We start from the raw sequence: 21,541 nt of genomic DNA, 5'->3' as shown, positions 1-21,541 counted from the left end.
CTTGTGCGGATGGACAAATCAAAAGGGCAATTTTCAGCTAGCCTGAACATCCCGTCTCATGGCACTGACTCAGAGGAGGCGCGGGCTTCCAACAGCAGCTCAGCAGGTCCAAGTAGGGCAGTAAGCAGGGAACAAGTAGAGCAAAGTAGATTTAGGAAATTTTTATGGAATCTCAGGCAACCTGACCATGGTCCAAAGAGCTTAAGGGTCTTTTCCTAGATCACACAATAGCGCATTGGCAAACTGCTAACACCCTGGCTACCAGCCAGAAGCACTGTCCTCCCTCCAGCTGCGTAAGTGAACAAAAGAGGGAGTTCTCAGCTGAAGGAATTTTTCGCCTGGAGTTTCCAAGGTAGGCTTGATAGCCAAAACAATTGAAAACTTTTACAATAAAATGAAAACAATACGTAATTGTATTGTTTTCCAGCTAATCTGGTGCCAAGAAACAGCCTTGGTCAGGAAACCAGTTGTAAATTTGACAAGGAAGAAACAGAGATAAGTAGGACTGCTTACTTGCCAAGAGAGACTCCCTAAATTTAACTGTCTTGAACGTTGTGAAGGAAGAGGAGGCCTTCAGCCCAGTTCAGCCTTACCTCAAATTAAAACCCAGTAAAGTCAAGGTGACACCTATGATACAGTGCATCTTCACTTAAATCAAAAATCCATAATACAAAGCAAGAGCCAGACATAGTTGATAACACAGCAATTCCAAGTTCAGGTGTATAGGCATATTGAATGTGTAAGTATACTGAATTGTATTACTTCCAATGGTGACAACAATGCAAATGTCTCCATTTAATGCCAATTAGGCAGGGCGCTTTGGGAAATCCTGGCTAGCATCTAATGCTACCCCGAGCAAAGTGTGGGTGCTCATGACTTAACTCACATATACCAGCAAGGTATGGGACTAAGCTACGAAACCCACCCCAGGGCGGCTCATATCACAGCAATGGTTTCAGCACCTCAACTACAAAACCAGACAAAAAAACCCCAAACACCAAAACCCCGCCATGTTCTGCCCCTTTTTTTGGGCAATAAAATAACCAGCAGGAAAGAGAATGGGGGAGCTGAGGTTTGGTTGCAAGAGCAGTCAGGTGAGAGGACTGCAGGATGGGGTCTAATATGTACTGAGTCCCTGCAAAAAAGGGGCTTCAGAGGAAGAGAGATAAAAGACTTTGAAGTGGAAACGGTGGAAAGGTGAAGGGCATGTTGTCAAGAGATGAGACAAAGGATGGATGAAGCAAGAACAGGAATTACAGATTATGAAGACCTACTTGAATGCTGTAAACACCAGGGAGGGAAAAGAATTGTTTAGGGTGGTTCAGTGATATTTCTAGGAGTGATGGGATGCAGATAAGCAAGTGGAAAATGTAAGCTATTAAACAGGAAACATTTCCTGACAGTGAAGGCTAATAGACTGTGGAAAAGTCTCCTAAGGGAAGTGGCAGGAGCCGCTCGGACAATTAAAACTGGACTAGACAACATACCTTAGGGCATAATCATGCCTAAGACCACAGTCGGCTGGATGTGACAAGCATCTTTCCTTCTTGCTTCAGAAATAAAGCCATAAAGCCCAGGGGGAAAAAGGACCATTGTAAATGCAAGGTCCCCATACATAGGGAGGAATCACACCTACCTCAAATAAAATCCACGTGCAAGTTTTCCTTGGAAGTCACACGGGCTGTGGCAGTTCGGTTCCTCCTGAGCAGTATCTACACAAAAGATCCTGTTCCCTAATGTTTCATTACTGCTGACCAAAAAAAAAGAAATCTAATTCACAATAAACATTAATTCACTGTTTGCTCAGGCATTCTGCAATGTTTAGTTAACTCATTGTTTAAGGTTTAACAGCTTTAAGGACCTTTTCCTTATGAATTAATGAATTTATATCCTGCTCTACTTCACTGATACCATCCAACTGTCTAAACCACAACTGTGATAAGTACTTGATAGAAAAACACTAATTTTTTGTTAGTCTGTAGACATCAGGAATTTTGCAGAAAGCTTGCAAGAATTAGACACTAATTATTTGGTGTACATTGCATTTGGCAGAAGGGAAGAACACTCATGAGTGCTGCATGAAAGGCAGCAGTAGCTACCTGAAGGCTGGATATTTTTTAAACTTTTTCTCCCATTATCTTGATGTGCAGCTGCAAGATTTTTAGTGTGCTCATGTGTGCATCTACTATGCAACTGAAACCCATAAGCTTATTTGAGAAAGCCTGCCAAACACCCATCAGCTGGTAAAAAGTCAGTGGTTGCTTTGTTTCACAAGGACTGGACTCAGATGGCAATGAAAGGCTCCGTGAGCCACTTCCATTTCACTCCTCTGGTACAGAGACACTGTATCAGGACCACTGACAATATGATTTGGTGATATTTACCTTCCCTCAGTGTTTCCTGTGGTTGTCCTTGATTTTCGTGGTCCTATGGTCATGGTATAAAAGGTCTGCAGCCTTGCAGCCAATGAACAATGGACTTGCCACATTTACGCCTAATTGTGAATCATATTGACTGTAAAATGTGACTTGCATTACAGTACCGCTTTGACGTCTAAGTCACAATCACACTCCCATTGTGCAAGGTACTATGCAAACCCAGAATACTAGACCTTGTTCCAAGAACTTACAGTAAACAGACCAGAATACTTCAACTGACCTTGATTTCTCACCTGACAACTTCCCTCTCTGGTTTAACTCGCTTCCCAAAGAGTTTGAGACCAAATATTTGCAGGTAACTATCCCCTCACGCCACATAGTTGCTACCACCTTTAAGATATTGGTGTCCAGGTTATTCCCACAGTGCAGCAGTTTTCCTCCTGAAGGCTGATGCACATATAACTTGGAAAGGAAGACCGCTCCCAGTCGCAGGGTGCTGGTGCAACCACTATCAAAGCATATACTGACCACTGGGCTAGAGTAGGTGCCAAAAATATGTCAGAACTCCATGCAGACACTAACGCATATGAAACATAATCAAGGGCTGTGAACATTGGCTTACCTGGTATTTGCTAAGCATTGATTAAAATATTGATTAAGGCGCTTGGTGACATTCTGTGCTTGGAAATTCTGATTCTGCGGTTTCCCAGTGGAGATGAGAAATCACTCGGTGCTGCTGGAGGTCTGGCCGCTGTCCTGTGTACACAGGCCTGAATAAATGCAACAATCCATTTAGAAGTGGCAAGTCCCAAAGCTAAGGTTGGTGAATGTTTAGAAGTGTGTCAGAACAAAACTTTGTTGAAACCAATTTTTTAATAATTCCAAAATATTAGCGAAACAACAGTGTAGAAATCACTACAGTTCCTACAAAACAAATGGAGCAGTTGTTTACTTTTCTTCTCAATATTTGCTAAACATTTGCTAAACTAGAAAGTGAGTCAACATCATTTATAGTTTTCAGCATGAATTTAATTTTTGAGAGATTAACTAAAATAATCTTGAAAAATGGTAATGTTTTAATCGCCACAAGCTTATCCAAGTCTCCTCTGTTGTTACAGCTTGCCACAATTTATATCAAGGTTCTGTTTATGACTTATTCTAAATACTTAATAGGTGGATGGTATTGCTATGCCATTGATATGAAGATAGAGGTGTTAAAAGTGGTTGTGAGCTTTCCAGCAGATGTATTATAAAACACCACAAATTATGGTAGTTAGCAATCTAATGGCCAGACCCCTCCATAATAATCCCTAAAAACTGATTAGCCATTTATTAAAATGTCTATAATTTACTAATCATAGGCAAACAGAAACTATAGCATTAATCATTATTATAAGAGAGTTTGAATTGTTATCGATTAAAGTTTAATAGCCAGAGAACTATTCCTGTTAAAGTCCATTTAAACTTCATAACTGTCATAAACAGCCATTGAAGTATGCTGCGATAAACGCAATAGCGCTCGCTTTCCTGACTAGATCGACACACACTTAAGTTAAATCAACTCTCTGCCTCTGAATTTCTCATTTCTTCTGACAACCAAGAAGTAAGATTAAGACATACTACTGAGAAATTTTGCAGCCGCCTGTGGGGGATCACAGCTGAGTTAGAATAAAGACTCTTCATGTCTTTCAGGAAATAAGATCCTTCATTTCTTAAAATTCCTTATTGCACCAAGTAATCTTTCAAACAGTTCCTGGAACGGAGTGAGATAAGTCATCTCGCGCAACTGAATTTACAAGTATATGAAAGGATGGCAAGTACAGAACCGATAAAAGGAAACGGATTTTAATACTACATATATTTGGATGTGGAACTTTCGCGTCAAGAAGTTGCTGAAGCCAAAGTTTCAAAACCAAATGTTTAGAACTGCATCCCATGCAGAGTATCACGTTTTTTGGAAGGAATATTAACAGGTGTAAACTGATTCATTCAAGACCAGGAGGAGATCTAGAGAGAGACAGGGCTGCCTACTACAGGATTTTTATGCTCTCTTCTGAATTATTTGATATTAGAACCCAGCTAGAGTCGCTGGATGGTGTGCTCCGCGCTTGACAGCCAAAGCACTCACCTCTACCAGCATCTGTTTATATATTTAAGAAATCTCTTAAGTGGCTCTAACAAAAGCAGGCAGACAAAAACAAGAGGTTGTCAAAACTGTGTGCCCAGTTATCACTCTGTGAGGACTCAAGTTGCGAATGCATCTCACATCTGCTTTTTGGGGGGACAATTTGTACAGCTTTTCATTCCTCTAATCTTCAATATCTGATTTTTTTTTTTAGTTGGAGGCCATTGGTGCTATCAGTCACAGAAGTATGAACAGCCACACTGTGAAGGTAAAGCTAAACAATTTATTTTCCCAACTGCATCAGTGTTTGAATTCTTCTGTTTTGCAAGGGGCCTGTTTATAGAAATAATGCAAAAATTCACACAACTCAGCAGTCACTGCTGCATGATCGGGTTATATGCAAACTTAAGTGCTAAACAGGATACCTAAAGAAGGGTGTTCTGAAGATACCAGTGTTTGTTCTAACAATTAATTTTGTTTCAACCAAGGATAATGCTACAAATATAAAAAAACCCACCTAAACATGCTCCAGAGGTAATGATCCCAGCAGGCTGGGTATAGACAGCTATTTAAATTCCTGAAACACTTATGAAAAAAATCCTAACATTCTATCTACACGTGCACCTTTAGCTTTACCAGCAGTATCCACCTGGGCTGGCTGCTCCCTTGCTCATCCCTGGGTCCTGCCCAGCCCTCCTCCCTGGCATGGACTGTGCTGGGAACAGCATTTCACACCCAGCATCACCAGCACCACCACCAATTTCTTTTGGTTTTTGTCATAGTTTCCAAGCTTCTATAATTTCTATAGTTCAGCCAGCCTCAGTGGTAGTTCACTTTTTCTTTTACAGCCATTTACATGTGCATATTTTCCTATTAAGCTTAACAGAACATTCTTGACACATATTACTTTTAAAACTACAAAAAATTACTTGCTAGGAAAGTTCCTGTATTCAGTTACAATATTGAAAGACCTTTTCTTCAAAGATGTCTCCAATTTCCGAAGCAAGGATCTATTGACTGTTTGGTGGTTTGGTTTTATCGAGGATTTACAGAAAAAAATTATTTTCTTCATCCTTAAATAGATCCTCGGCAATGGCATCTAATAGATGTCACCTGCAAAGGGAACAAACAGTCACCTATCAATATTGTCACCAAAAATGTTGTTTATGAGAAGGACCTTAAGCCACTGAATTTTGAAGGATATGATGTGAAGGGGTCTTCAAAATGGAACATAGAAAATAACGGACATACAGGCAAGTACTGTCAAATTATTCCTGTTATTATGGGATTTACTTGTGCCCTCACTTGGAACCATCCATTCGCTTCTTCCGTGTCCTAGGCAAGGTGTTAGATATCACTACTGCTACTTAAAAGCAAGCAAGTGACAATAAGAGAGCACCCCTGCACTGCAGAAGTTAAACTGTCTGAACCAAGGTCTTCTGGGAGCTTTGTGGGACTGGTCTGGTTTTTGGATCCTGGACATCGTCCTTGAGCGTCTCAGCAGAAATTGGTTCTGTGCATATGCAGAAACAGAACTCCAGATGCCCAGGGAGCCTCCAGGACTAGGAGGTAGGCCAGTATAGGGGTTTAAGAGCACACTTTTGGCAGAGGTGTATGACTTCTGCTCAATGCTGCTATACCCTTCATTTCTGGGCTTGCCCTTTCTGACTTTTGGTTCTGCACAAAGAATAATTCTGCTGAAGAAGAGCATAATCTGGGAAAGCCATTCAGCTAAAGGCTTGCAGTGTGTGTGTCTTACTAGTTCTTTAAACAATGAGGTGAAATCTCAGATTTCAACTTGTTTTCTCTGCACGAGGAAGTAATCTAATGTGAGCTTTTGATCAGCTACTTACAGATTCAGTAAACAGTGAATCAGTGAATAGTAATTTAGCACTGTTTGACTTCCTCCATTTTTCTTCACTAAAAGCAATAATAATGATGATTCGTCAACAATTAAATGCTAAATTGCTTTACCTTTAAACATAAATCTGTCATCCTTTTTTCTTTTAATTATCTATAGTTGTTCTCAGAATCTTAGATGGATGGTTTTAACTGCCAAATCTCTAAAATAGAAAGTTGCAAGTGGCAAATGTTTTCCTAACTTAAAGTAGGAAGGTAGACGGCTGGGTCAATTTTCCCAGCCAGAGACTCTAGTTTAAAATATCGGTATTTTGACAGACCATAAGAAAAAGATGTGTTTTGACTTTTCACTAGTGTATGGGTTAATGACTTTCTCATTACAGAATGACATTCTAGAATCTCCATATTATAGTTGCTGTGCATAGAAATATATTTTACACAAAAATTAATATGCATAAGGATTGGTCAGAATTTTCAGCTATCCCAGACATGCAAAAGGATTTGCTTTTTAATCTCGGCCTTTTAAATTTCTTCCTGTGCTACAATGAGTACAACACTGGAACTGTTATTGCTTAAATTACAGCTGCAGTTAGAAGATCTATGTGAGGTTAGACTATCATTACATACAATGATGTGCAGATAGCAAAGGTCAGTGTTTCAAAGGTTCTACAATCCAAATAAACAAAACCAACAAAGATACGTTACTCATCCATTTGCAGATAAAAAAGCAAAGTAACTAAATGACTCACGCAAGCTTCCAGGTCATTTGGAATTCAGAACAGAAATGAAATCTCTGGGGTTTCGATCCAGGTCAAAACAATCTTTTCTATGGAAAGAAAAACACTGTACTTATTTTAATGTAGAGGTCTTAATAAGTAAATTTTAAAAATATATCCTAAATGTCTCAAGCACAGGAATTGATGGTGTTTTATGGCTAGAAAAATATCTCCTAAGAAAATGCTGTTTTGCTGTTAACAACAGATCAAGCATCACATGAAATAGATACAATGACTTAGATGCTTAGGCTTAAGTTGCAAGACTACGCTAAATTAGAACATAATATCTTTAAACTCTGCCTAAAACAAATGTTACTGCGCAGACAATGGGAGATAAAAATGATGCTTGAAAACCAAATAAACTGCGTTCAAGTTTACTTTTGAGAATACTTTGATAGAGGATGTTCTCCTAGACAAAAAATGAAGGAATATAGGGTCTTTTGAAAGCTACAAGTAGCTCTGACTCCTGGGGTTATAATGGCAGCAAACAAATCCCTACGAATCCCCTCAGGGCAATCAAGGGAAGACAGTCTGTTACAGTTTTCTTTAAAATGCAATTAACCAACGATGCTCCAAAGGATATCTTGATGGATTCCGTAAAAGTCTATAAAACCTTCACCCCAGAACAATCCAAAATAGAGCTCTGCCCTTTTCCTCCATCTTACAATGGGGAACAAGTATCAGATTTATTGGCTTTATTATTATTTATTCAACTGGTTAGCTCAGCTCTCCAGCAAGTGAGGTTCTACACAAATCATTCACGTTCACAGAGGAAATCCTAGGTAGAAATGGGAACAGAAGCTCCACGTGCTGTGCTGCAGAGGGATGCCCAAATGCTGTGGCGTATTACTGGGAAGTGGGCTATGATATTTGTCCCTTTCATCTCAAATTAATCTCAGCTGGCATTTTGTAGGAGTTCAGCTTCTGCAGAGTTGAACTTCTGGAAAACTCAGTATGAAAAACCAAGCTGGAACTTAAGGATAAATTTTAATCTCAAGAACATGCATCTCTCTACTCTCAAATACTGTTAATATATGATCTGGTTTTTTTTTTAAAAAAACCCTACTTATTTGTTTTCCCCAGTTAAAGTAACATTAAGCACAACCCCTAAAATTGGAGGTGGAGGCCTGGGAAGAAAATACAAGGCGATAGAATTTCATTTGCACTGGGGAGTCCAAGGTGTGCAGCAATACCTTCCTGGGTCAGAGCACAGCATAGATGGAGAAAAACAAGCCATGGAGGTAGGTGAGACTGCGGGTTATGGCTTTGACTCAAGAACTCCGGCTTTGAAGATACTGTTGTGCCAAAACTATTGGCTAGTTCTCTTATGAAACCCCAGCAGTGGAAGTAGAGAACCAAGGACAGGTTGCTCGTTGCTCGCTAACCAGAATACACAGGAAAACACAGCGGTTTTGCATAGCAAAGGCACAGGAGAGAAAACAAATCTGCAATTATATAACCTTTTGGGAGGAGAAATATTTCAAAGTCTATACAGTGTGATCAATATCTCACACTGCTTGTTCAAATTATATATTTATTTCTGGGACTGCAACTGGGAATTGGCCTGTGCAACCAAAAAAAAAAAAATATTCTCTTCAAGGCAAGACAAGTTGCAAGTGCTGATACACATGGATTTGTAGAAAGAAACCACCCCCTCTTTCAAACCATGACATAAAAATCTGCCTGTTCCACTGCCCAGGCTGAAAACTGAGGGCTGCAGCAGCCCACGGAGCACTTCACCTTCTGGGGAGATGTATGAAATGATACCACTGGTGATGAATGAAGTTTCAAATTATAGTTTGCTTATTGCATAGCTCCTGCCTCAGGTCTGTCCGCAGCCTGTGAGCAGCGAAGCAGCTCTGGCCCCACCGCAGCCTCGGTGCAGAGCAGCCAGGCTGCACTTACAGCGACGAACCGTAGAGGACAACGAACAAATAATTGGCCTTGACTATTGTGTTACAGCTTCATATTGTCCACATACGAGATGATGTTTCGGATATAAAAGAAGCGAAGAAAAATCCAGCCGGCGTGGCCGTGTTAGCGTTCTTTATAAAGGTAGGTAGCCACGTTTTTAATTGCCCATCTCAAATCTACCAGCACCTTGGTTGCGTGATTGGTTGTGTCAATGTTACAGTAGTCCAAGACCGAAGCCTCCCTACCTCCTGCAGGCATTCAGGGCCAGCACTTAGTTCCTTTACCTTTTTCTATATTCTGCTTGCTGTTATCTTTTAGCCTTGTGGTTCTTTTCTGTTTTATTCACAACTGATTTAAAGCAACCTGTTGTTTAAAGCAATTCACAACTAATTTAAAGCAACCAGAGAAATGTATGATTTGGAATCAAAATATTTCCATTTCAGGTTGAAGAAGAAAATAAAAACTTTGCACCTCTAATAAACGAATTAGAGAATATTAAATACAAAGGTAAGACACTTGGTCAAAATGCAACAAATATTTATTTTGAGCACATATACTACCAGGTAGTTCATGGTCCAATCCTGTTCTAATTACAGTAGAGATTGTTACTTGAAAGCCAAAGCCGAAAGATAAAGGTTAGCTTGTCAAGCACTCAGAGCATTGCAGGTGGGAGAAAACCTAGTTCTTCACATTTGCAGTGAAGAAACCCCCTGACTATTCCTGCTTCTGCGGGAGGAAGCAAAGTGAGAAGAAAACCACACGGTGTTAACAGGAGAGGCGTGTGTAAGTTGTGCCCTGCGGGAGCCGGCACTTGGCAGTCAGGGGTCTCCCAGGCAGGGCAGGGCGGCTGCCCCAGGCGGCACGGGACGCGCAGTGGGGACGAGGCTCTGCACGGCCACGAGCAGCAGCCGCGTTTGAAGACAAATGTGATCAACACCTGCAGCAGCGCTTGCTACAAGCACTATTTCCACGTGGTTTGTCTAGGGAAAACAGCACAGATGGAGCCTTTGCCACTCAGTTCTCTACTTCCACCTGAGGAAGACCTTGCAAAGTACTATCGGTATGAGGGCTCCCTCACCACTCCCGACTGCCATGAGGGCGTCATCTGGACAGTCTTTGAGAAGCCAATTGAACTCAGTATTTCTCAGGTAAGTCACAGAGGGGTAGCCTGGAAGGTCTGCTTACAGTTATTTTGCCCCTTCAGCTGCCTGCTCACTCACACAGTTTAACACCGACTTGTTAGCTGCTCCACTGCTCTGTTCCTGTGACACGCACGCGCTTGCTTGGCATTAGCCTAAACATAGTCCCTAGTGCCAGTTTTTTGACCCTGTTAAATCATCTCTCAAAAAATGGCAGGAAAGGGGAAGGAAGGGGAAATGACTATGTGAAAAGACAGCCAAAAAACCCCACAGGTAAATACCTAGCTCAGTGCTTCGTCAGCAACGCTTCCACTCTAGGCATCTGCTCACCCCCAAATTTCACTGCTTGTCTCCTCTTGTATTAGGATACCAGAAAAGAACACTTCATAATCCAGCATCAGCTTTAAGCAAATCATTTTTGTCCTAAAGAGAGGAATAGGAGGCTGAATAATGACTGCCTCTGAAATGTGGACTGTGCTGCTGGCAGAGTACGTGACTGAAAAATTCAGATGCCCTGGAGTGGCCTCTCAGCAATACTGCTAGCCAGCACAGCTGGCCGAGAGCCAGCACCGGTATTGTAGCTCCTTACCTGCAGCATACTCATCCTCACTTCAGGCAATGCTCAGCCACACACGGGTCAGCACAGCACAGTACACAAGGGCAAGCATCTGCTTGCTCTGGGCCAGCTTCTTGCTGAAGCAGTTAGAAATTTGAAATGAAGAAAGAAAACCTAGTCCTCTTACTCTGTGTCACTGTGACATGATGTACGAGGACAGGACTGTGTGCATCAAGAGGACTGGTGTAAACAGGTCCGTGAGATGAACAAAGCATTTGGCTCACACAGAAAGGAAGCCCCCACGATTTCCAAGCCTAAAAGAAGTCATGTGTTGGTGACCTCTGGCAGTGGCCTCCATCACGTTGTTTCCTGCAAGGTTTAATGCATCCATACAGTTCAAAACAATGCCACAGGGTAGGGCACCACAGATTTATATATCCCCTTGGAAAAAGAATGTAACCATCTATTTTTTTCTTCAATGTCTGCAGATTTCTCAATTCTCAACAGTTCACTTTGACGGGAAGAACTCAACAACCATGGTTGAAAATTTCCGGCCTGTTCAGTTTCTGAACGAACGAAAGGTGTACTGGTCCAGTGCCAGCACCCTCCTGCCTACTGCTAAGGTTTTAACGTTGGTCCTGATCCTTACCTACACCCTGAGTTCTCTTTTCCAATGAACACTTCTCACCTCATTCAAGGTTCTGGGCTTTTTGGAGGGTTTTTTGTTGTTGCTGTTGGGTTTTTTTTGTACCAAGTATTCTCTCTAACTATCAGTTCATGAATCACATCTGAATACATAATTTAACCTTCTCCTCCTCCAGACAGTAACCAAGGACTTCTGTTGCTGCTCTTGTATAAAATGAAACCCATTGCACTAAATCACAGGAGTTCAAAGGAACTGTGAGATAAAGCTATGAAGATTCAAAATTGAAAAAACACTTAAACGGTAGGATGGCTTATCGGCAAACCTGTAGTTCTAACACAATGCTGGAAGGACACTTTACAAGCTATACAGAAGACCTTGAAGAGGAATCTGTTCTTAAGTGCCTATGGACGGTTTTGTTTGGAGCATGTTTACATTCAACACTGCAAATCAGGAAGACAGTAACACGTGGAGTAATTCTTACCATCCCTGTATTGTCCTACATGTGAAGGTACAATACAGAGCAAAGAAAAAATGCTCACAAACAATTGAGCAACATCTGGGTCAGCCTACCTAGTGAAGGATATGTGACAAATTTCAGCTGTACCACTATTTCCCCCCCTTCTGCCATCAGAATATCTAAAGTTAATTTTTTAGATAAAGACACTGGGTTTCTTTAATCTGATCTACTGATTCTGGATTTCAGGTTTCTCTATTAAGCCTATTTATTCAATCTAGCACAGCATCCTGCTCTGGGATGCCCACAGCCGATACGATGCGCTATTAAAAATGGGAAGCTCAACTACATATACCTGTTGCACGTGTGTGGAGATTCCCGCACTTTGGAGGGCTGCATGTGAAGCATGAGACTTTGCATAATAAAATGGGACAGCTCAAGATACGGGTCTTTCCAGTATCACATCTTAGAAGGTTTTAAATTTCAGTTTGAACATTTCAGTCTGAACATTTCTATACACTTTTTCTTTCTTTTTTTTTTTTAATAAAAACATACCTGCAAAATGTTCACACATGGTTAAGATTCATAGTTTTTCCAAGAAGATTGTGATTTAAACTGATTTCCTCAGATCTTACCCAATTACTTAGAGCAGAGCTCAATATATTAGGAAATGGGATTTCCTTGTATTATTCCAGTTCTCTCTCTGAAGACAGACATAACTGTTTTCTTTGGCTATTGCCATACAGCATGTTACAGCTTCTTTTAGAATTTTAGATTTTGGCCACACCAAACTAGGATTTCATATTTGCAGACTTGTATTATTTCCTTTAGGGCAATGTTTGCAGAGATGATTACGCTACAGCTATATGGCCATTTTCAGAAAAAATCATGGCAGTGAGACTAACCACAGCTCATCAAAGGAGAAAAAGCAGGGTGAAAAATTATTTTCATATTTAACAATCAATAATATAAGCTTTGAAAACACATAGGAAAGCAAATTCACCTTTCTAAGTTTAGAGGATTGATTAAGAATTTAACTGTATTTTTAGCTAACTGGAAAAATTTTTAGAAGGAAATGTAAATGGAAGATTAAAGCTGGACAGAGACCTACATTTTCATTGCCTTGAGTTTTTCTTTCTTTTGTCCTTGCTGAAGGGGAATCCGCACAACACTCCTTCAGAAAAGGAATGTGACTTTTTCCCCCTATTTTCTTCATAATGTTTATGGTTTGGGTTGCATTTTGGGGGGAGGGGGAGAGGGAGGGATTTGCAGTACGTTGAGATGTTTCTGATGTTAATAGGCTTCTGGAGATTTCACTTCACAGGGGTCACCTGGGTGTTAACTACACCGAGCAAAACTGCTCTGAGTACGGCCCCTTGCTCAGCAGGGCTGCTGCACACCCCCCGCCCGTCAGGTAGAGGACAGGCAGATTTCTAACAGTGAAGTAAAGGGCACCATGAATTTACCCAGTGTAACTTCACCTCTGTACAAGCACTGGGCTTGTTAGTTAACGAGGACTAACAGTTGCCCACTTGCCCATATGTTGAACATCTCTGCGTTAGCTACGTCTGCTACATCCCTCAACATCCCACAAGTAGAGAATGCATCGAGAGATTAAGAGGAAAGATGCTTTGTTTTCAGGGTGTTTTACAAGAAGCAATAAATGGAAGTACTCTGAAAGGCTTATATTTGATTTCCCTGTCAAGATTTACAAACAACATGGCAAACAGCAGAATCACATACAAAAGTCCTGTAGGCCTGGGAGCTCCTGTTTTAGACACCAGCAATGTGAATACTCCTCGGGCTACCTCTAGTGAGAATAGTGCCTTTTGCACGAAAAAAGCCCCCTGCATCTACTGGGAGTATGTGTAAGAGCCCACCATCCTTCTCTATTCAGATTATTTACTAATTCATGAGGTGATTCTCATGAATTAGAAGGAATGATGGCAGATCTGGGTCTGCTGTCATTTATTGCTAGTGTTTCACGGGGCAACTTTCCACTAAGTTCTTCCACCTCAGTTTACCATGTGGATAGAGAGGAGCATTTACAGCAATTAGTTACGACAAGGGAGAATCTTATTTACTATGAAATATATGAAAGCATAACTAAGAGAAAGAAACAAAAAATCTGCTGAAAAGCTGGTTTGTCCTCTGTAAGAACCCCTCTGCACAAACCTCAGCATGAACAGAATCTGAATAGACAAGTATGACCATTTTTGCTGAGTTAATCTGAATTTTATGCCAAGGAGGAAAAGGGAAATGTTACAATCTGCATCTGTGTCAATGATCTAGTTCAATTTGTTCTTTGTCAGAGGCATCTCTTTGCAACCAGGCAGACACATTCTGTTCTGGTGCGGGACGTGACAATTACAGGACTAGTATTGATGCAGTAAATCAATACAGATCTACAGCAAAAGCTATTCAATTAAAAAAACAGTAAAAGACAGGAAGGCTTGAAGTGGGACATTTGGTTTTCTTTTGTGAAGATAGTTATGGAAAAATAATTTGCTATTCCACAGGTAGCTTCAGGCACAGATTTTCAAGAATTGTGTCTATGCTACGTTTGGCATGAAACTTCTTGTATTGCGAAGACACTAGGAAGAAACAGTAACTCCTGAAGAACTAATAGCCAAGCTGTGATAATACAGGAAAGGGCGGGGGAAGGAACAGGGGTATTTAGAAAGACCCAGAAAGAACAGTATTTTCCCACGTACAGAAAAGTTAACGCAGAACTCTGCTAATACATTTCACACATGTTGGAGCCAGAGTTGAAGACCGCTTAGCTTCTGTGACTGAAAACTGGAGTACAATAGAAAAAGAAACAATACTAGAAATTAAAATTTACTAGAGATATATGTTTTAGGGTTAAAACAAAAAAGATCGGGGGGGTCTTTGTCAGTCTGAATCATGTCAGAGGTAGACTAGCATTTGGACTGCAGAAAACCAGACGTTATGAAGTGGTCGGGTTCCAGAGTGCAAAAACCAAAACATTCTGGGGGATTATCAAGGTTTGGATGTGGCTTTGCTTGTGAGAACTCTGCCCGTTGGAGGCAGCTTGCATTTTGGTTTAGGGTTTGCCTGTAACGGCAGTTGTGGTAGAGTCCATTCACTGCCAGGTTGAACAGGAGCGAGGGACTCGCCAGGCTTTAGTAGGTCCTCCCCAAAATACACCAAGCTGAGAATACATGCTGTTGTATAATGCACGCAAAAAGCAATCCTTTTCCAGTTTTGGATCAGACCTTGATTTGAGTGCAAGCCTTCAGAGGTCTGAGAGGTGAAGGAGCCAACCTGCCATATGGAAACTGGCCCGGCTTAACTCCTATCACAATCATCTGACAATCAGCGGGGAGCAGGGGGATGACAGGAGGCGGCAGGCACCAAAAAAAATTCCTAATTCAATATGTTTTCAGCAAAACATTTTCTCAGGAAGCAGAAAGAGACAAGGAAACCTAGCCATTTCTCAAAAGAAATATGTTTACATTATCCACAAAGAATTGGAACAAACTTGCCAGCTTCATTGTATGGTCAGCTCCTCCTGCTGACAAACAGGAGCTCAAAATGCAATCTTCTGTAGAGAACTATTTTTCCATGACCACTTGGAGAAAAGGATAAAGCTCTTTGCTTTTTCCTTTCCTCCCTTGCCCATCCAGAAGTGCATTTCACAGAGAAGACAGCACTTGCTGGCACAGCCAGCAGCTTTCTTGTTCAAGAGATGGCACACAGCAAATCCAGGTAAAATATCCTCCATCCACCTGTAATCAAAAAAGGGTACAGAGAAGCCTACCTAGCTTCCCAGGATGGCTTTGCAGTCTAATAAATGTGTGAGTACCAGGTGTAACATCAACCCTCCCTGATCCACAGCCAGGGAGGCCCATTGCCTGTCGCTGTACCTTGCACAGGAGATAACACTCCGCCAAAAAATTATTATGCTGGGAGATGTGAGGCTCTTTTCAATAGAGTTAAGAGTCAACATGGTGATTTTCTTTCAGTCAGCACTACAAATGACATGGGATTGAGAGAAGTTTCTATAACAGAGAAAAAAATGTCACGGTAGTTCTGTGCAGCCAGAGGCGGCTGTGGAAAATGTTTTGTATAGGATAAAATCATACATAAATTGAAAAAAGAAAAAAGGAAATGCAGGGTTTACTAGTAAATTAATATATACCTGTGGAAAATCCAAGAAAACTGTAGCTGAGTGCACTGAAGAGACACACATGAGGAACCCGAGACCGAGGTAACCACGCTGCCCAGCTTGGCGGGCTGCTCCCCACAGACACAGGGGACGATGTGGCCGACCATGATCTCATGGGGAGCAGCATCACCTGTGGAAATACACCACAAGCAGCACCTGAAACCCACCTTGCTGGTATGCAGCATCTCTCACTTGATGCTTACAGAGCCTTATGAAAGCATCTGTTTCAACACAAGGAGATGCACCCATAAGGAAGCAAGCGAGGCACCGCGACACCCGTCTGAGGTGTCCCATACCCCAGGGCAGTGCTCAGCATAGCAAGTCTTTGTGCACCTTGTTTTGCTCAGCACTATTTCCCCATCTGTAATCTCCTTTGCAGACAGGACTGACTCACTGCTAGGCCGTTCGCAGGCTGTGGGAAGTGGCAGTGCGGCCAGGCTGGGGCCGGAGCCCCTCTGAGGTGGCGGGCGGGCAGGCTGCAGCACCACTGTCACCAACGTCGGCTTCAAATGCCAGGCAGGGTAGTCCTGCCACTTAAAAAGTGAACTGAAAGGAAAAAGGGGGGTGGAATAAAAGAAAAAAAGGGGAGAAAAGAGAAAAAGGCCCTCTCAGCACAGCAGACATGGCAGGCCAGGGGTTGGGCACCCGCAGACCTCGCCTGCTGCTGGCCGCCATCTTCTGAGGGCCCCTTTCAGTCAGGCTGAGGGGAGCCCAACAAGCCTGGCAACCCCCTTTGCCATGGGCATCTGCTGGGGGCTCGTCCCGGAGGGTAAAACACCTGGGCGCTGCCTTCTCCACCATGTTTCAGGGAGCCCTGGGGCTTCGGGTGGCAGAGACGCGGCAGCAAACATCACACTGCAAGAAAAGCCCTCAAAAGTACCCTTTCTTTGGGCTGGTTGAGGAGCCTGCGGCCAAGTGCTGCACTGGCAGCTCCAGGGGTTCAGGGAAACATCTTTAATGCGGTTCCAGATGCCACTGGTGGAGCCGGCCAACACCTCGGGGCCACCGGTGTGGACTTGGTGTCCATCGCAGGATGAAAAGCAATCAGAGGATTTGGGAGCACGGGCAACAGAGCAGTATCAGCAGGGCCACAGCGACCTGGCTCAGCCAGGCTGGATGAAGCCCGGGCAGTTTGTCTTGTTGATGCCCTCCAAACTTTCTGAACACAGATACAACTCATTCAAGCCAACTGTCGAGAAGGGGAACATGCAGTTTTCATTATGAAGTTTAAATATATTTCCTAAAAATAACCCGCTGTTTGGGGCTTTTAGTATCAGAAATAAATCCGTATATACTCATAAAACTTGATTATAATTAGTCACAGAAGTAAAATTATGAGTGTAATTAACTATAGCAATTAATTGAAATGCCTTTGGGACATTATTTACTTTCTTGCAGTTGAATGTAATTTGCATTTAAAGTTATATTTTAAAAGGTATAAAATTGTAATAAATTTGGGTTATTTTGTTATCTTTTACCTATTAATATCTTCTGAAATGGTTTAGACTTCTAGTACTCAAACACAGTTCTGATTTAAAAAGTCCAAACAGCTGACACTATTTTAATAACTATGGTTTTTGTTTTCTTATAATCTGTCTCCTCCTAGCCAAACATTTCTATGCCCTTTCTTTTTATCATATGAAGAGAACCTCACAAAATTCTATTAGTTTCCATCTACTGAAATTACCTTCATAATGTCAACACCCATTTGCTTCCCACATTATTAAGACTGCTCGTTGTTCCCAGCACGTAGGAGAAAGATCTTGATGGATTAGTTTCCAGATATGTGTGGTTATGAAGAATTTATGAGAGAGAAAGGAAGGCAGAAGTTTTACATTTTGCTGATTGTGCTGATGTTGAGATTACGCCCTAAATAAATCATAGCCATTTTCTATTGAGAATGCTATATCTTTGAAAACCTAGAGTCATTTGAGTTTGTTGTACATTAAACTCTCAGCACTTCCCAAAATGCTTTCTTACATGCAGTAAAACATAGTGTTTTACGTCCTGGAACCCAACAGCCACTGCCAAACCTATGAATAAACCTGGAAGAAAAACAGTAAGCTCCCTAAGGTAAAGGAAAGCTGCTGCTTAAACAAGCAGGATAAAGACAAAAAGTCAGCCACCGAGGTGCTGAGGTCTTGGTCCTCCAGCCCCTTCAGCTGAAATTCACTGCCACTGATGGCACTCGGCTTTCTGTGCAGCACTGCATTCCAAACACATATCAGTAAATAGGATAATTCACCATTATTTTCCGTGTCCTCAGAGAACGTCAGTGCTCCAAACCATTGATACAGCTCAAACATTTTGGGAACTGGGTGCTGGGACAGTCCCAGTCTGAGGAGCGTCCCTGTGTGTAGAGAGCTCAGATAAGCCTGCGAAGCAGGTTGTAAGCAGAAAAATTGCCAAAGCTCCATTTACTTCGATGGTTTTACAACGGATTGATTAGCAGAGAACACGGCGTCTTACCAAGCGCTCCAAAAAGGACTCCAGTGTCACTCATATAAAAAAAACTGAAAGGGGTTTCTATTGTCCTGATTGTTAATATTGCAGTGCCAGAGCATAAACGGGAAGTTCGGGTTTATGATCCCACAGATATAAATGCATGTGTTATGGAACAAGATTGATTTATTTAAAAAAAACAGCTATTAAAGCTCATAAAACACAAACATTCCGATTACATGGAAATACACTTGAAAAATCAGTGCAATTTCTACTGCAACCATATTTTGAGATTGTGACAGAGAAGAGTTGGTAGGACAACAGGCAATCCATGTATTAAAAAGAGAAATTCACACCTGATCATTTCTCAGCAAGTAACAGATTCAGCCTCAAGAAAAGGATGTCAGCTTGGTGAAACCCGGTGGCTTGTTCTGCCAACATGAGGCAACAGGCACAGGAAGTTTATAAAGGGTCTGTACAACAGAAGCATATACACAGAAGCACCTTTGACAGATAAAATTCGTTTACAAATGAAAAAGAGCACGTGCAATAAGCTATATAAAAAGAAATTAACTCTTCCAATAGCTCATTTCCCCCCCTTTTGACTATGCCATATATGGCTAAGTAAGTCTTAACTTCTCCAGAAGATAAAGCTCCCTAGAGTTTTCAACTTTCTGGCTAAACAGACTAAATAGGTGCTTAAAATAATGATAATGATAATAATAACAACAACACAACAATAATAATAGTAATAAAGACCGAGGTAAAAAAAAACAACCCAACACATGAGAAAGTAAAAATTTACTTTATGAAAGTTGTTTTGCAAAATTTGTCCCCAGCAGAGCTGGCAGAAGCAATGGTGTAACTCGCTTCTCCATTTAGAAGATTGGGAAGAACAATACAATAATAAAATCTGCCAGTGGCATAGGCAGCAGTAATAAAAACTTCAGTATCAGTGCCTGTTTTGCTGCAACTTACTGCCAAGTTCCTGTCAAGAAAGCTGAAATGGAATGATTAACACACCCTGCGCCCTCATTACGGAGCATTCAATTATCCCAGGATGCTCGGTGGCAAATAGATCATTTTCAGTAGAGCACTGTACCGTGCTCTCTGCACTGGATGCTCCGTAAAGGCTTGGTCTGCTTTTCTGCACCTGAGCTTAATCCTGGGGTTTTGTTTGTTTGTTTGTTTTTCTTGTCCTCAGGCTTACCTGGAAGGGAATTCAAGAAAAGGCAGTGCTGTTATACCAACGCTCTGAACACTCCTCCTGGGTTAGAATTTGTATTTAGTAATACAAATAAGAAGCTCCTTATGGCATGGTCTTGATCGGTGGCACTGTTTGTTCTTATTAAGAGGAATTTGACTGTCACTGATGACTTCTAAGAGTACTCTACCGTAAGTAATGTTATTTCTCATGCTGGAAGGACAGTAGTTTTCTCTCCTCCCACCCCTTGCACTTTTTCCCCACTTTTTGAAAAGCTGCACCATCACCAGTGTTTCGTGTGAGCAAACCCGCTGTGCAATACAACCCTTGACTCTTAGAATTATGCCTTTTCTGGCAGACTGGAGAAGTCATGGGAACTCAGATAAAATGGGCAGGAGACAACTGTACAACTCCAGACTTCTGTATGTAGAAGGATACAAGACATCCTCTTCCTAGACATGCCCTTCCTAGAAAGGCTGGACTAGACGATCCCTGAGGTGCCTTCCGACCTGTGATTCTGTGATATAGGGAGGATATTGTAATATACAGCTACATTGTACACGAGAAGGAAAGGTTAAGTTTTAGGAGTAGGTAGCTGCCTTCACCTATAGCTGAAAGGCTCAATCACATACAAATAAGATTTTATAATGGCATTTACTAGATGCAAATTGTAAATCAGGCTGCTAGCAGCATTCCCCAAACCCAGCCTGCTGCTCCCGCCTGTCACGTCGTGATACAGAAATGCAGCTTCACTGATTATCAGTTCATTGGCTCTCTGCAAGATATTCTGGGACAGGAGGTTCGAGAAGTGTGGCAAAAATTGACTCAAATCAAATTTTTTGTTCAAAAAGATGAAGATAAATAGCAAGCCAGCCTGGAAGAAATTGTCCCCTACAGAAACTACTATAATAGCTTTTTTTTTTACTGACCTGTAACAATTTCCATTAGAAATTACTTTAAATTCATATTTAAGTTTCAATCTTCACTGGGGCAGAAGGCAGGCAATCCAAACGCTCACAGCTATTCAGGCTTATTATTGGGATGAGAGTTTGACTTTTTTACCAGTATGCAGCAATGCCTACTGGACTCTGAAGATGGGTTCCCAGCACCTCTAGCACAGACTAGCAGAAAAGCAAGGGATTCAAAGACAGCGTTGGGAATGACACCAAAGGGCACTGCTCCCCCCAGACCACCACTTGTCAAGAGAGCTGCTCTCCACCCTTTATGGTTCCAGAGTCAGGCACTTGGTCTCACAGCATCAACACCACTTTAACCCAAATCTGTCTGGAACACTGTTTGTTAAGGCAGGATGTTTTTTACAAATTAAATCAAAAAGTGATTTATGGCGTGAATCTGTAGCCCTGGCAGGATCATCTATGCAAAGGCCAAAGGTCCAAAGCTGGTAGGCTGAAGCGCACAGCCAGGGAATAACCTGACACATGAGGGTCTCTCCAGCAGCACAGTGCAACTGCTAGACGAAAATACTAATATTCTGAAATAAAAATTCATTTAGGGGCCTAACAAAAGCAATGACATCCCATACAGGGTACAGCACCCAGAAGTTAACACAGCCTTGTAGCATATGAAGGGTACGAACCTGTGCAGAGAGCAGAGCTTCACAGCCGCCCTGCCAGCTATCGTGTGCTGTGACAAGTTAGAGTATCTAAGACATTTTTCAGACTGACCTTATAACATTCATCAGAGGGCTGTGGCTTTGAGTAAAAACACAGGCGAATCGCAAGGCTTCCAGTTAAACTGTGAGAATAGATAACTCCAACCATTGAAAGAATCCCAGCAGGAATAAAGGCTGTGAGGACACTCGAAAACTGGTTCACTCGGAATCTATTCACTCGGA

General features: G+C 41.8%; 1 protein-coding gene and 1 long non-coding RNA gene across 3 annotated transcripts in view; one reads left to right on the top strand and one right to left on the bottom strand.

The window, feature by feature from the left end:
* The window catches only part of CA4 (carbonic anhydrase 4), a 19,074-nt gene extending 6,657 nt beyond the window's left edge, over positions 1-12,417 (top strand). Inside the window, exons 2-8 of one of the 2 annotated variants that reach the window (XM_064467748.1) lie at positions 4,718-4,771; positions 5,586-5,756; positions 8,223-8,380; positions 9,102-9,194; positions 9,497-9,560; positions 10,038-10,201; positions 11,237-12,417. In XM_064467748.1, the coding sequence (XP_064323818.1) occupies positions 4,718-4,771; positions 5,586-5,756; positions 8,223-8,380; positions 9,102-9,194; positions 9,497-9,560; positions 10,038-10,201; positions 11,237-11,425 (893 nt within the window). In that variant the 3' untranslated portion in view covers positions 11,426-12,417. The remainder of the gene's footprint in view (positions 1-4,717; positions 4,772-5,585; positions 5,757-8,222; positions 8,381-9,101; positions 9,195-9,496; positions 9,561-10,037; positions 10,202-11,236) is intronic. The other variant, XM_064467749.1, reaches the window with a different exon arrangement.
* LOC135316066 (uncharacterized) lies at positions 3,382-21,541 on the bottom strand. The gene is made up of 4 exons (XR_010375511.1): positions 21,372-21,541; positions 16,014-16,170; positions 7,113-7,189; positions 3,382-5,616 (listed from the first exon to the last, which is right to left on the bottom strand). It is a non-coding gene; the product is annotated as an uncharacterized LOC135316066 (long non-coding RNA).

The sequence above is a fragment of the Phalacrocorax carbo genome, chromosome 17, assembly GCF_963921805.1.
Source record: "Phalacrocorax carbo chromosome 17, bPhaCar2.1, whole genome shotgun sequence".
NCBI classification, from domain to species: domain Eukaryota; kingdom Metazoa; phylum Chordata; class Aves; order Suliformes; family Phalacrocoracidae; genus Phalacrocorax; species Phalacrocorax carbo.
This window is presented reverse-complemented; position numbering and strand designations above follow the sequence as displayed.